At 36.2% G+C, this 16,058-nt stretch overlaps 1 protein-coding gene and 1 long non-coding RNA gene across 3 annotated transcripts; one reads left to right on the top strand and one right to left on the bottom strand.

Moving 5' to 3' along the window:
• Window positions 1-1,250: 1,250 nt before the first annotated feature.
• Window positions 1,251-13,025, top strand: CLEC7A (C-type lectin domain containing 7A). 2 transcript variants are annotated; one of them, XM_067698623.1, is made up of 6 exons: window positions 1,251-1,362; window positions 3,130-3,228; window positions 4,241-4,369; window positions 5,451-5,602; window positions 6,967-7,085; window positions 12,375-13,025. In XM_067698623.1, exons 1-6 carry the CDS (start codon window positions 1,263-1,265, stop codon window positions 12,505-12,507), a joined length of 732 nt encoding a protein of 243 aa, XP_067554724.1. In that variant the 5' UTR covers window positions 1,251-1,262; the 3' UTR covers window positions 12,508-13,025. The 2 variants fall into 2 exon arrangements, with proteins under 2 accessions (XP_067554724.1, XP_067554725.1); XM_067698624.1 differs by lacking the exon at window positions 6,967-7,085.
• On the bottom strand, window positions 10,110-16,018 carry LOC137202756 (uncharacterized). Its single transcript, XR_010932770.1, has 3 exons — window positions 15,882-16,018; window positions 14,457-14,563; window positions 10,110-10,277 (listed from the first exon to the last, which is right to left on the bottom strand). It is a non-coding gene; the product is annotated as an uncharacterized lncRNA (long non-coding RNA).
• Window positions 16,019-16,058: the final 40 nt, after the last annotated feature.

Raw genomic sequence — 16,058 nt, 5'->3', positions numbered from 1 at the left:
CTTGTGAACAGATGGGTACCTCTCTAGTTTCTAGCAACGATAAATGTTTTTCCATATCTCATTAACTTGGGTATTACTGTGGAAATTGGCAAAGAGGAAACATTAAGCATTTAACATAGTATTTCAGTTCCAGAATTCTCCATAAGCTGTTACTTGCAATATAAGTATACAGAATGGTGAAGGGGGCAGGGTAGCATAACAGAAAAGATCATGAGTTTTGCAGTAAGAGTGGACTTCGGTTTGATTCCTTGCTTCATTATTTTTATTTGTTTCTTAAAACTGAGCAAGGGAGTAAAATTTCTGTCTCAGTTTTGTCATTTGAAAATAGGACTAAACAACAGGGTCCTACAGTCTAGCACAGGGAACTGTATTCAATATCTTGTAATAAACCATAAAGAAAAGAATATGAAAAATATATATCTGAATCACTTCGCTGTACACCAGAAACTAACACAACATTGTAAATCAACTATACTTAAGAAAGAAAATAGAACTAATAGTGCCTATCTCATAGACTTCTTGGAAAACTGAGATTGTATAAGAAAACACATGCCATAGGTAGTACTTAGCTCATAGTCATCGTTGAATAAATAATTTTCTACTTTGTATTATAAATCTCTGACAAGCCCCAAAGAGATTTGTTTCCTCTCTCTGTTGTTACAACAATGTACCTCCTTATGGTGTCCTTCATGAACCTATCTGTGGGTTTCCTCCTTTACTCCATAAGCTTCTTCACAGGTATCATTTATCCTTTTATCCCCACCTCCTGTCAATCGAAAAGATGGGCATTTGATACATGTTTACTGAAAGAGCAGTACATGAATGAATGAACAGTTGTAACAAAGTATTGGTGAACTCAAGGGACCAAAATTGTTTTAAGTTTACATAGGCCAAGTCAATTAACGATGTCCAGTTCGGTTGTGAGAATAATGAAAGCGGCATAAGACATTAATGGTTTCATTTTTCTTATGTTTGACCTGAAACAAAGATCTATCTATTGTGCTACCTTATAATTTTCTTAAGATTCATCAGTCTCAGAAACAGGATCTAAAGGTACCAATGGGAAATTACCATTGCACATATTTCATTTCCTGCTTTTGGGTATCTGGTTGGACTGCTTAAGCTCAACTTGTTAAAGCCTAGTAAATACCTCCCCCACTTGACTTGACTCATAGGTCCTCTTTTGCCCACAGGCAGTTGTCTTCGGAGAAGAGAAGAAAGAGCTCTCGTATGCTGAGGCAACTCAGGAACTCAATAGAACAATGGAACACCATTCCATAGAAAATTTGGATGAAGACGGATATACTCAATTAGACTTCAGCTCTTGCAATATCATCAGGAAACCTGTGGTCTCAGAGAAAGGTATATATTTTTCTTTCTGACTTCAACATTTACATTCTCATCAACTAAAACTGGAAGTGGAAAAAATTGGAGAGACTTGCGATTTGTCGGGCTTTTATTAATATATTGTAAAAGGTTTTCAGAAGTCACTGAAGATAATTTGAACGGGCACTAAGACTTTTGGTAACCATTCAGGGACTAATCATCAGTACAGCTGACCCTTGAACAACACGGGTTTGAACGGCACAGGTCCACTTATACATGGTTGTTTTTCAAAAGTAAACACTACAGTACTACACGATCTGCTGTTGGTTGAATCCATGGATTCCAAACTGTGGATATGGAAGAACTGAGATACAGAGGGCCAACTCTAAGTTATATGGAGATTTTTGACTTTGGGGAGGGGCGGTGCCCCTAATCCCTGTGTCGTTCAAGGGTCAACTATGTTTAAGTTAATTATTATGATGATAGAAAATACTCACAATTTCTCTGTTCTATAGGGACAGACACTTCAAAAATAAGAAGTTGGTAATAAGTGTGATGAAATGCAAAGCTGAAAGAATTTCAATAGGAGTGACTTGTTTATTTGACAGAAAAGAGTAAATTGCAGAATGGAGGTCAAAGAAACACAGAAGTGTAAATGAACAACATCAGGATATTGGAGATAAGAATGAAAAGATGGAAAAAACAACTTGTGATTTTATGGAAAAGGCCAAAGGGAAGTCAGAAGTCATAGGGTTTAGAATCCTGAGCCTGTTTGTGTGTGTGTGTGTGTGTGTGTGTGTGTGTGTGGTAATGAGATTGATTTGGAATTTTTTTTTTTTTAAATAAAAGGGAGTTCTTTTTATGCCCGTGAAGAAATATATATGTATTAGCCAAAAAGATCCCATTATCAGGACATGAGTCTTAGACATAACGTAAAAGAGGTGAAATCTGGGGAAGGGCATTAAAAGATTTCTCTCTTCACTGAATGAGCAATTTAATCTCCTCTATGGTTCCCCTATTTGACAATTCTCTGAAATGCTTTTATTGCTTATTCTCAGTTTTTAAGTGGTGATATTAATATAAAGCGAGTTTCCTGTTATCAAGAGATTATTCACAGGTTTTGACGGCAGAATTTACTCTCTTCTGCTTCTGTTCATTCCCATTGCACAATCATTTTCCTCTTGTCACTTATGCAATTCTTTTCTTGGGCAACCTGATGGGGAAGAGTGGAAAAACTAGATGATGCAAGAGGTAGGGAGACATGTGTGTGTTTATAGATGTGCGTGGACAAATTGTGTTACCTATAATGTGTTAGTAGTCCCTAAACTAGGTACTTTTACATATGTTAACTTAATGCCCACAATAATCCTTTGAGGTATTATTAACCTAATTTTTCACAAAGAGAAATGGAAAAACAGAGGAAGTAATTTGCCCAAGGACGTGCAAGAAGTAAGTGAAAGGGGAAGATTACCCTTAGTAACCAGCATTATTTCTGCTACATTAAGCTATCTCTTCTAAGAATAGGTAGGATTTCTTGAATCCTGGTAGTGTCAAGAACTATAGACATCAAAAAAAAAAAAAAAAAAAAAGAACTATAGACATCAATGTGGAGCTGAAATTAGGAGTGCATAGATATCAAGTTTCAGAACCTGAAGAGGTATGCTAAAGGTGGAGAAAAATTCAGACTAATCCTAGATGACTAGCTTATCTGGATATCAGATTTTGATGAACTGTAGAAATAAAGTGCTCTGCGATCCATCATCCAATTTTTTTATTCAATTTCTGCTCCCTATGGCGCCTCAGGATTTTGTGCTGCATCCCCTCGTTGGCGTCCCATTGCTGTGACTTTGGGAATTTTATGCTTGGTAATGCTGGTGATAACTGTGGTCCTGTGTACCATGGGTGAGTATTGGTGGGAGAGATTAACAACAGACATTTAATAAGCATTTATACTGTTCCAGGCACTCTTTTAAGAGCGTAACATAATCTAATTGAATCTGTATATTAACCCTATTGAATTGGCGCTATTAGTTCTCATTTTATTTCTAGGGTCATAAACTAGTTATTGGTAGGATCATGATTAGAAAGTTGGGTGATCTGTCCTAAAAACTCATACTCTTAACTGCATGCTCTCCTTGAATAGCTGGTTTCAAAGCTATGGAATTCCTAGGATAAATTAATGAAAGCAAACCAGAGGAGGTAAAAAGGAAGTACAATTGGTGCTTATCTTCCTAACGAAATAAATCCTCTAAAGAGACTATAAGCTAATTTTTATGTCTCATGATTTAAGGAAATTATTTTATACCTGATCTTTACTCTAAACTCCTTTGGATAATATCAGGAAATACCTGAGGCACTTATCAAATACTAACTAGTTATTTTGTGACAGATGAATAAATTTCCATAGATTTTATTGCTCATGCATTCAAAATTGAATAAAGTATTATTGTACCTTCAAAGAGGCTATATGAAAGATTTTTTAAATAGACAAGTGTTTATTGAGTACATTCTATGTTATAGGCACCAGGCAGGTTCTCAAGGAACTCTCATTTTTAAATAATAGAAGAAAGATAGAAGATTTATTACTTTTTCAAATCATTCATGGTATCAATTGACTGTATTCCATTTGCTTCATTTTTCTCTTTTGTATTAAACCTTCTTCATGGAAGTTATTTCTTTTTTCTGTATATTTCATCTATCATCTATTCTATCTATCTATCTATCTATCTATCTAGCTAGCTATCTATCTATCTATCATCTAACTTTACCTCTCCATCAGCAATGTATTATCTATCACTAATCAAGTATGTATCCCTTTACATTTCAACAAAAATATGGTTTTGGGGATTTTAATTCCCAAACATAGCAAAATGACTTTTTCTTCTGTAATTACTATTGTTGTTGGTATATGAAGCTATCTGGAGACCCAGTTCAGGGAACAATCTGTTGAAGGATAACAGCTTTCTATCAAGAAATAAAGAGAACCACAGTCAACCATCTTTAGAAGACAATGTGGCTCCTACCAAGACTCTCACGACCACAGGCAAGGCAGAATTAAAAGATTAATAAAGTCCTTAATTCAGAAGGGTTAATTATTGGTGCTAAGGTTTGGAGCAACGGGTGAAGAAAGTACTTTTATGTGCGGTGATTGTGCATCCAAGGAAAGCCCACAGCAGTATTGTCTCAGTAAAATATGTCCCCTGTCATATATAAAGTGATATCATAAATACCTTATGAACTTAGCTGAATCTCCAACTTAGTTGGATTTTTTTTAAATCAGTAACTAATTTATCACAGGATATGTATTTAGGCTTATAGGAGATTGTATAATTTGATGTGAAGGAACAAAAAGTGTTCTCATCCCTTAGGGAATTGACATTTTAAAATGATATAGTTAAAATAGGAAATAGGACATCAGAAAAGAAAAATGGACAGAAAAAGGAAAGAAGGGAAAGTGTTGCTAAGAATTAAACGTTTACAAAAGAAATAAACCTAATAGATATGTTTCTGAAAACTCTGGTTAAATTTGTTTTTCTTTAATCCTGCAAGTTCATTTATTTAATTACAATTTTATATACACAAAACTTCAATTTCTAATTGCATAATTATTGACTATGACAACATTTTGTCTTCAATTTTCCATCTCTGGACACATACCTCCTCACTATTTGTATCACATTACTCTATAATGTGAACGATTGCTCTTATACTTTTCTTATTTGGAAAATTGCATTCTGAAATGGATCTCACACTTGTAAAATAAGTTAACATGAAATTACTGTATATCTCAGTGATTGATTTTGAATTCATTTATTAGTTATCATGGAGAAAAGGAGTTCTGGTCTGACTTTGAAGGAATAGAAGACAAGTCAAGAAGGAAAGGAGGGTTCACTGTCTAAAACACTGTTTATAGCCACTCAACTCATTTTTTAATTGTAAATGAATAAGGGGTTTTAATGTAGCCTCTTCTGTAAGGTTGTATCCATATAGTTTGAATTGAAAATGAAATCTATTAATGGTAATTCATTGTTTATTTATCAAGTGTCCTTAGGATGAATGGTACTTGCACTGAAAGAGGGAATTGGTATAGTATGAATCTCATTGTATTTATCTTTTATTTCCAGGAGTTCTTTCTAGCTCTTGTCCCCCTAACTGGATCACACATCAGAATAGCTGTTATCTATTTAGCACATCATTAGATTCCTGGGATACAAGTAAAAGACGGTGCTTGCAACTGGGCTCTAATCTCCTGAAGATAGACAGCTTAAACGAGTTGGTAAGTGTAGATTTCAGTTATAATTATCTGTGGTCTATATTGAACAGAAAAATAGAGGTAAGTTCCAGGTAATGATGATTTTTCCCTAAAAGAAAGTCATTTTATATATCCTCCATGATTATAATAATAGCATATATTAAGTGAGTAAAGTGCATAATATATGCTTCTCTCTGTAATTAATTAATTAAAATATGAACACAGTTTACTTTGAAATAAACCCTTTAAGCACAACTGCACGTTGACTATAATAGTCAGGCCACTACTCATTTCTGTGGGCTTGGATTTCAGGTTGTAAGTGTGGTGGAGTGAAATAGAAAAATCTTCCCCTTGTTATCATAATTATCAAGAGAAACAGCAGCTATGATAATATATATTTATAAATCATTTACTCCTTGCAATTATACTAGGAAAGGCAAAGAGGTTTAAAAAGTAGGCTTGTTTTAGCAGTGCTCAAATAATTTGTAAGAAAATAGAAACAACTCAGGTATTTTAAGTAAAATATCTCGTACCGGCCACAAGTGCCATAGAAATTCAGGGAGATCCCCACTGACATAAACACTTTACAGAAACTGCGCAACTTACGATGCATCTTGAATGAAGGATAGAACTCAGATGAGCCATGAGAAGGGGTTAATAGTCAGGAAACATTCTATACTACAAATCTAAACAATCTATAACTTCTATACTTACTTTCACTACTCTCAATTTTTTTTCTATTCTGTCTTACCCAACAGTTATAGTTCACATAAAAATGAATGGAAGTAGATGTATGATTAAAAAAAGAGCATAGGACTGGAAGTCTGTCTGACTTTTAGACCTTCCCGTAATTGCCGCTATGTTGTGCTATATTTGTCAACGATTCACATATGATCTTTAACCTCCAGATTACTTATGCATAACTCATGCAGTGGGACTAAACGACTTTAAAATTGTCATCTCACTCTGAGAAACATTTCTTGACAAAGGTCATGTAAATTTATATTTTCTGTTAAAATTGTGGAGAAGATAGTGGCCTGTCATCCATGGACATTGCCTAGGATATTCTGTCGCCCTTGGATTTTGTCAGGTAGGTTGAATGCAAGCAGTGCAATGTTGACATTAAGGATGCATTCTTTATTGGGAAATTAAACAATACGACTCTGAAGAAATGAGATACGACTTTTGAGACACTCAATGGCATTCAAGAATTGGCACTTCTGTCTAAGTTGACGCCAGTATATGTGTACATCCTCCACCAAGGTGACTCAATCTCTCTTTCTCAAAATCTCCAAGAGTCTGTTTCTGTATCTTCTTTTTATCTCTATCATCTGTCTATCACACTCTCTCTCTCCTTGACTTGTATTTGTATTTATGTTTCCTTACAGGAATTTATATCTAGGCAAGTGTCTTCCCAACCTGACCATTCATTTTGGATAGGGCTTTCTCGCCGTCAGACTGAAGAACCATGGCTCTGGGACGATGGTTCAATGTTGTTGTCTAACTTGTAAGTATCTGGAGAGACAAAGCTTCATACTCCTCCTCAGAGAGGTGAGAGCATGTCAGGCAGTTAAGAATCTGATCTGTTGGCCATAATAAGAAAGAGAGAGAAAAAGATACATAGTGATGGGGAGGGAGAAAGAGTGAGCCAGGAGGAAAAAAGAAAACAAGAGGGTAGAGGAAGACTGAAGAGTCGCAAAGAGCTGAATGGCCATCTCGAGCTGTCAACACAAGTGCTCCCTCAGCTTTCTTACTAGGAGGGCATGTGAGGCTGCCCAGGAAGGTGCAATCACTGTGACTCAGTGTAAAACTGTGCTTAAGAGCAATGCTTTGAAGTCAGTTCTCAGCTTGAGTCAATGATTGGCCCACTCATTGTGTGAAACTGGATGAGTTCCTTAATCTAACAGCACCCCTCTTTCTGCACCTGTAAATGAGAATAAAATAGTACGTACCTCTTAGGATTTTGAGATAAAAGTAAAATCACTTAGCACAGCATCTTGCACATAGTAAATGTGTGATACATGCTATTATTATTAATTTTAAAAGCAACCACATTTCACTTTTTTTTTTTTTTTTTTTTTTTTGCGGTACGCGGGCCTCTCACTGTTGTGGCCTCTCCCGTTGCGGAGCACAGGCTCCGGACGCGCAGGCTCAGCGGCCATGGCTCACGGGCCCAGCCGCTCCGCGGCATGTGGGATCTTCCCGGACCGGGGCACAAACCCGTGTCCCCTGCATCGGCAGGCGGACTCTCAACCACTGCACCACCAGGGAAGCCCACATTTCACATTTTATAAAGCTCTTTTAGACATATGAACATTTGCACGATTATAAATTTTTCCTCATTGTATGTGTACGCACTAATATACACACAATGAAGAAGAATTTACATACGGAGACTTATTATGAGGAATAAGCTCACACATGATTATAAAGACTGAGAAATCCGACAATCTGCCGTCTGCAAGTTGGATACCCAGGAAATCATGTAGTGTATGAGCTTCAGTCCAAGTATGAAGGGCTTAAAACCAGGGGAGCCAATGGTGTAAAACCCAGTGCCAGAGCAGGAGAGGGTGAGATGAGATGAGATGTCGCCACTCACACAGTCAGGCAGGAAGAAAGGAACAAATTTCTGCTTCTGCCTTTTTGTTCTATTTAGGCCTTCAATGGATTGGGTGATGCCCGCCCACGTTGGGGAGTGAAGTCTAGTTTGCTGAGTCTAGTTCACTGATTCAAATGACACACTTGAAAATAATGTTTGATCTGGCTGTGGCTAGTAAAGTTGACACATGAAATTAACTCTCACAAAGTGTTGAAGTCTTCCTCACTGCAGTTGTCGTTCATTTTCTCTTTAATATCTGCAGAATATGAAATTATCTTCCCCTTTTCCATTTCTATTATTGGTGTGTGTGTGTGCTTTCTTCTTTCTTTTCTTTTTTAGTTTTTTAATCAGTCTCATTGGGTGTAGTTTTCAAAGAAAGAACTTGTGGCTGTGTTGATTCTTTCTCCCTCTGTGTCTTTTTCTCTCTCTTTTTTTCCCATTAATTTTGGTTTTCACCTTTATCATTTCCTTCCATTCAATTTCTTTGTGTTGAATTTGCTACTTTTTTTTTTTTTTTTTTTTTTTTTTTTTTGCGGTACGCGGGCCTCCCACCCCTGCGGCCTCTCCCGTTGCGGAGCACAGGCTCCAGAAGCGCAGGCTCAGCAGCCATGGCCCACAGGCCCAGCAGCTCCACAGCATATGGGATCCTCCCGGACCGGGGCACGAACCCGTGTCCCCCGCATCAGCAGGCGGACTCCCAACCACTGTGCCACCAGGGAAGCCCCAAATTTGCTACTTTTTCTCTAACTTCTTGTGTGGACTCATGAAGTTCATCCTTTTTTTTCCTCAAGTATGTACATTTAAGGCTATAATTTTAGTGTATTTTCATTTTCATTCAGTTCAAAATACTTTCTGATTTTCATTATGAGTTGTTCTTTGGCCAATGAGTTACTTCGAAATGTATTTCTTAATTTAGAACTATCTGTGTGTTTACAGTTATCCTTCTGTTTTAGGTTTTAGTTTAGTTCCATTGTGGTCAGAGAACATACTCAGTGTGATGGCAGTTCTCTGGTTTTTGGTTTTGTTTGTTTGTTTCTTTGGCCACACCATGCAGCACAGCTTGCAGGATCTTAGTTCCCTGACCAGGGATTGAACCCAGGCCCTCAGCAGTGAAAATCCTGAGCCCTAACCACTGGACCGCCAGGGATTCCTCAGTTCTCTGGTTTTTATTTGCTTCGTCTTCCCATACTGAGAGAATTATAATAAAATCTTCCACTGTAATTCTACTCACACCTCTGTAAACATTTTTGTTGATGTGTTGAAGCTAAATTATTAGGCACATATAGTTTAGAATTGTTATATCTTGCAGGCTCAGGCTCATTCAATGTACTTTTTCTTTTCTTTCTTTCCTCTTTTTTGAACTTATTTTTTTATTGTTCCACCTTTTCTTATGTTAATTTAGAATTTACTTTTTAACTAATTTTAGCAGTTACGCTAGAGATTTCAACATACAGTCTTCACTCATCAAAGTCTAATATTAATTGGCCTTTTCATGCTTTTCCTGGGCAATATAAAATATTAGAGTATTTCTTTACTCTGTATACTCCCTCCCCAATTCACATGCTATTATTTTTGTGTATTTTAACTCTGGCCCATATTTTCCCACATTTTAGTATCTCTAAAATTGGCATATGTCTTACCACTGCTGGTCTTTTATAATCATTGTCATCCTGCACTAAAATTGAGCTCTGTCAAAGCATAGCATTTGTTTCTGCCAGTCAAAGAGGAACACCACAGACCTGAGGCTACTTAAATTAAACACTCCACTAGGGGTTGTGTGTGTGTGTGTGTGTGTGTGTGTGTGTGTACTGTTATCATAGGTTCAGACAGAAAAATTGTATGAGTAGCAGCTTGTGGGGGTATAATTTTTTCCTCCCGCCTTCCCCCTGGTGGCAAGATTGAGAAATGCACTTTTCATTGTTACTCTTTTTTGTTTGGCAGTTTTATTTTTCATTTACTCCTGCACCGAAATAGTCCTTTGTTTTCCAGCTTCTGCAGGGTTTTCTGTTAAATGCCCATCTCGAATGCATTTATTTCACAGAATTAAATAAATGGTACATCAATGGTTGATGGCATCTTGGATTCAATAAAAGTATACCCCTAGAAAACAATATAGATTTATGCAGTCAGTTTATTAGATTTTCCCACATATTTATGGTTTTCATTGCTTCTTAATCCTCTCTGCCTCTCCTACCTTCCATTTTGAATCATTTTCTTAAATATGAAGAATACTCTTTCATATTTCCTTTAGAGTTGAAATTTTAAGGTCAGATTTTCTGTGCTTGTCTAAAACTGTCTTTATTTCAACTTTTCTAAAAAATATTGAGTATAAAATTAGAAATTTATAGTCTTTTTTCTTTCAGGCATTCAGAGATATTACTATAATGTATTCTATTTTTATTGTTGTTTTTGAAAAGTCAGCTATTTGAAGGTAATATATGTTTTAAATCTGATGTCTTTTTTCAGCTTTGAAAAGTTTTCAGCCACATGCTTCAGATGTTGCTTCCTTCCTGACTTTATTGCCTTCTTCTGGAATTCCAGTTAAATGTATTACAGACCCATTCACAATATCCTATATGTCTCATTTGCTTTTTCCTATATTTTTATCCTTTTTTTTCCTGTAACCTATGTATTTATTTCTCACCTATCTTGCAGCACTTATTTTTCCTCATCTGTAGCTAAATTGCCATTGAAAGCCTCAGTTAAGCTTTTAATTTTGTTTGATGAATTTTTCAGTTTTACAAGTTCTCAAATCTACCCAGTTGCTATTTATAATTCCTAGCTTTCTTCTAACATTCTCAGTATTGTGTTTTAACTCCTAGAATACACTGTATAGTTGTTTTAACATTTGTGCTTGATAATACCAGTGTCATATACTCATTTGTATCTGTTTCTATTATCTTTTTCTTCTAATTTTTATTCATATCGATATATCTGATTTTTTTGATAATGCACTTAACATTATCTCTTAAATGTTTGTAGAATTAATTTGAAGTTTACAGAGAAGCTTTTCATTTGCTTCTGACAAGCACCATCGGGTATGAATAGTACAAACTGAGTATTATCACATTTTGATTTTAATACCACTTAACTATTTCACTTCCACTAGCCAAAGCACAGTGAATTTATTAACAAAGAATCTTGACAAAATATATCTCCTACTTTTCTATAGCCCTTTGTCTTGTGTTTTCTTTTCTGTTTTAAAAAATGAATAGTGGAAAAATGAATTTTAAATGAAATTTAAAATTTAAAAATGAATTTTAAAAAATGAAAGTCATAAGAGTAGGTCCAAATTAACATTTTGATATGTAACTACTCATTGGTGACAGTAATTTAATCTGGCTCTGTACATACTCCAAAATCTCTTAGAGGTCAAGAAAATTTTTTGGAGAAGATCACTGGTCAGAATTCTCCCTAAGGCTGGATCCAAGTTGTTTCATGTCCTTAGTCTAGTTATTTCAATAGAAGAATTCTCTCAATCCTCCAACTCCAGGGCCAAGAAAAGATAGATGTACAGGATGAAAAGTACCAGACCATAGCTTTTATACTGAGGCTCAGTGATGCCCTTTGAGCTTGACTGAATAATTAACACTGCTCTTTTAGGAGACTAAAGAGCAAACAGAACAGAGCGTGCTTCTATTAACCCATGGTAATTCTCATAATCGTCTCTCATTATATTGCAATACAAAGCAAACTTCAGGATGCATTAAAAATATAGGGTTGTTTGAACTGCCTTTAAATGGCTTTGATATCAATGATTCTTCACTTAGTTCTAAATAACTTTTAGCAAGAACGCTTCAACTTGGTCTACTCACTAAACATACCCAAAAATATTTTTGCTAAACTGTTGCTTCATTTGATAAATATACTTCTAGGTAAAAGGTTAAAAGAGAAGTAAAAAACTGTCTATAGAATGTTAAATAGTTTTTCTTTTTTGTCAGTTTTATTTAATTTTATGCAACTAGTAGTATTTCTTAAAATTTTTTGAGTCATTTTTATGCCTTAGTAATGAAGTTATTTTGTTACCACTGGAAACAAATAGAATCTAAATTCAAGTTTCCTTTTTCAATGATACGTACACTTCAGAAACTCTTTTCACCAGTATCCTTACCAACTTATTTCAGCATTGTGGAGACAGTGGACAACATTCCTTATGTTTGTTCTATACAATTACCTTATTGTATTTTATTTTAACAGGTTTCAAATCAGAAAAACAGTTACCAAGCAAGACTCATCTCACAGTTGTGTATGGATTCATGTGTCAGTCATTTACGACCAACTTTGTAGTGTGCCTTCATACAGTATTTGTGAGAAGAAGCTGTCAACATAACGGTGGGGGTGTCGCTGTGGAGGAGCAGAGAGAAATATGTAAGATAGTAAGGAGGGTAGAAAACAACATGTTTATGACCAAAAGCATCATAAAAAAATCATCCAATTCCGTCTCTTTTTTTCTCAAATAGCCGAGAGAATATGTCTGCCATATCTCTGACTAAGAGAATCTTGTAAAATGCGAAATTGTAGGGAATCTGCTGTTACAAGAAAGCTTTCTCCTTTTTAAATACTATCAATCAAAAAAAGATCTGATAATGAATATAAAAAAGTAACCTGTCCTATTGACAGAGGTATTAACATGTTGTAATGCAAAATATGTTTTATTACTTTTTATGATTACTGTTTTGCAGTTTTCAGCAATTCCTCAGGAATGAATTACTGTTAAAAGGTATTATTGGAACATAACTAAGTTCCCTCACATGAGGATTTGTCTCTTTCTTATTTTCTTTTAAACTTTCCCATCGGTGCTATTTATATTTCCAATGGGGATTTCCATATTACTAGAGAGGCATTTACAGCCTTCTTGTATTCATTAATATGTGAACAGAAATTGCATCACGTTCACTGCATTTTTCACTTTAAAATGGTTAATGTTATGCAAATTTCATTTTAATAAAAAATGCTAATTAAAGAAGCTTTGGCCTTTAAATTATGTGCCATGTGTAATTAACACTATCTCTATTTGCCCTCTCTCCAGAAATGATGATGAATCTGGCCCTGGGGAGGAGGTAGTATAATAGGTAGTTTTGTATTGAAGAATAAATGTTGGATCTTAAATATTTAAAAATCTAAAAAAAGAAGATAGAAATGTTTGGTGAGGTTGACTATTGTCTTTTAAGACACTAACTTGTGTTGTCACTATCTGAAAAGAAATGTGGAAGGGCAAAGATAATTCAGGTTGAGAGTTAAATTAAGGCATAAAGCGGGATTTCGAAGCGATGCCGTGCATTTTAATTTTGGTTTTGGTTTAATTGGGTCTCCTGTATCCTCCGAATGGAGTGGATGATTTGAAGAAATCTTGATAATCAAGGAAATAATTCTGTATGCTGAATGTCCAGCTGCACTTATCTAGACCAGACAGGGGAGGCAACAATAACCTATAACTTAAAGATAAAAGCACGACTTTAACAAAAGTGGTGGTGTAAAGTCAGAATGCTCTAGGCTGTCCAAGGCATACCATACCTCACTTGTCAATACACGTGCATACCACAGCCAAAGTGGGAACGTGCATGGGAATGAAGAGAAAACATCCACACTTTTCCAAGAGACAGAAAAGGGAAAATAGCTACTAGCTGACGTTTTGTCTAAAGGGCAAATTCAAGATGAGTAATGATCATGCCAGAGGAAACACCTATTCAAGGGCCACCATCTCCTCTTGCCTGAGTTATTGCAATACTTTTCAAAGAAGTCTCCCAGCATCTACACTTGTCTTTCTATAGTCCATTTTCAAACGTAGCAGACTGAATGCATTAAATTGAAAACAAACCATGCCAGCTCTCTACTAAAACTCTCCTTGACTTCCCACATATCTGAGAAAAAATAAATAAATAAATAGAAACAAAAACCAAAAGACCTTTACAACGGTCTACTCACCAAGACAATTGCTGGTCATTTACTCCTTCGAGCTAAGCTGCTCTTCTCCTCATGACTCATTCCATTCAGGATGATGGTTTCTGTATTGTTTCTCAGCCACAGCTGGCATGCTTGCATCTCAGGGCCTTTGAGCTTCCCCGTCCCTTTACCTGAACTATTCTTACCCTAGATACCTGCAGGACCTACTCTTTTACCTTTCAAGTCTTTGCCCAAGTATCACGTGTTAATGAGGCTGACTCTGACTACCTTATTTAAAATTACTGGCCCACCTTTCTGTACATTCTTAACCTCCCTCACCCTCTGTATATTTCCATAACTCTTATCACAGTATCATCTGTTCTACTATTTACTTACTTATTATCTTTCTTGTATATCATCTGCCTTCTTCCATACAATGTAGGCACTAAAAGTACAGAGAGTTTTGTTTTCCACTGATGGATCTCAGAATCTGAGAATAGTACCTGCAATAAAGTAGGTATCCAAAAAATATTTTTGTCATGGTTGAAAAAAATATTTAAGGACAAGTATTAAAAATGCTAATGTGGGTTGGTAAAAATGATCAAGAATCTACTTGAATAAAGTTTGAGAAATAATTCTAAGTGCTATTTCATTAGAATCATAATATCAGCACCTCCTAAATTATAGCACCTCAGCTGTGACAATTTCTAATATCCTATTTCCTTACTTCATGTTCATATGTGCTTCACTTACCTCTCTCCCTTGCAATTTTTTTTTTTTTTTTTTTTTTTTTGCAGTACGTGGGCCTCTCACTGCCGTGGCCTCTCCCGTTGCGGAGCACAGGCTCCGGACACGCAGGCTCAGCGGCCATGGCTCACGGGCCCAGCCGCTCTGCGGCATGTGGGATCTTCCCGGACCGGGGCACGAACCCGTGTCCCCTGCATCGGCAGGCGGACTCTCAACCACTGCGCCACAAGGGAAGCCCCATCCCTTGCAATTTTTTACTGCTTTCTCTCCTGTAACATTTTCTAATACATCAATCCAATGCAAATGACCAAATAACTTTTGATATCCTACTTTTTAATAGGGCATTATGCAGGAGGAAGGTCTCTTTAGATTTGTTTAATTTAAAATGATCTGATGAACAATGCACAGGTTGAGACACATAGTGAATTCACAATATATGCTTCCTGAGCCATCCCTCCTAGGGCCTGGTTGCTCCAGCCCCAGCATCTTCCACATTCGTTTGTGTTTAGTATGTTTGATTTAACCAAGCTATCTCCCCAAATACAGAAAAGCATTGGTAGAATAGTGTAATTCTACTGTATTTATTTGGGAAAAATTTTTGGATATTATCTAAAGCAATCTTCTGATTTCCCTCTCAGCTTAGGAAATTTAGGCAAAAAATTGTTACCTGGTTTTCTAAAGTCATAGGTAGTAAAAATCCTAAAAGTCCTGACTTGCAGTAATATATGTGATTGTTCATGACCATTGTGTACCAAAGGTGTCGTATACAAAATGTTAAATTGAGTCCACATGCTGTACGAAGAAAGATCATTGAATTGACTACAAGAGAGCATTTTTAAAGCGAATTCTGTCCCTCACCAGCTATGTGCCTTCAGAGCAGTCACTTCATCTAGCTGGACTTCAATCTCCCTTTTTGTAAAATGAAAGAGTAGTATCAATTAGATATACCCCAAAGGACTCTCTTAGGCTGCCATTCCGTGTATATGATGCTTTACACTATGCCCTTGGGGAAAGGAAAAGGCTTGTCCTATAGTCTTTTCTCTTTTCACAAACGCACAGAGAGGTTAAACTTACTCTGAGTGACACAGTGAGCGTGTGATGGGTAAGAACCGGGTGAGGTCCCTCTGACTGGGATTATTGCTCTGCAGAGTCTGAAGGAATCTTCGGCAATTGTAAACTCTTGCCATCTTTTACACTGCAGTTACACAGGAAGTACTAACAAGTAAGCAAAAGAGAGCTGACAAGGGCAAC

This window comes from Pseudorca crassidens, chromosome 11 (genome assembly GCF_039906515.1).
Source record: "Pseudorca crassidens isolate mPseCra1 chromosome 11, mPseCra1.hap1, whole genome shotgun sequence".
Taxonomy (NCBI): domain Eukaryota; kingdom Metazoa; phylum Chordata; class Mammalia; order Artiodactyla; family Delphinidae; genus Pseudorca; species Pseudorca crassidens.
This window is presented reverse-complemented; position numbering and strand designations above follow the sequence as displayed.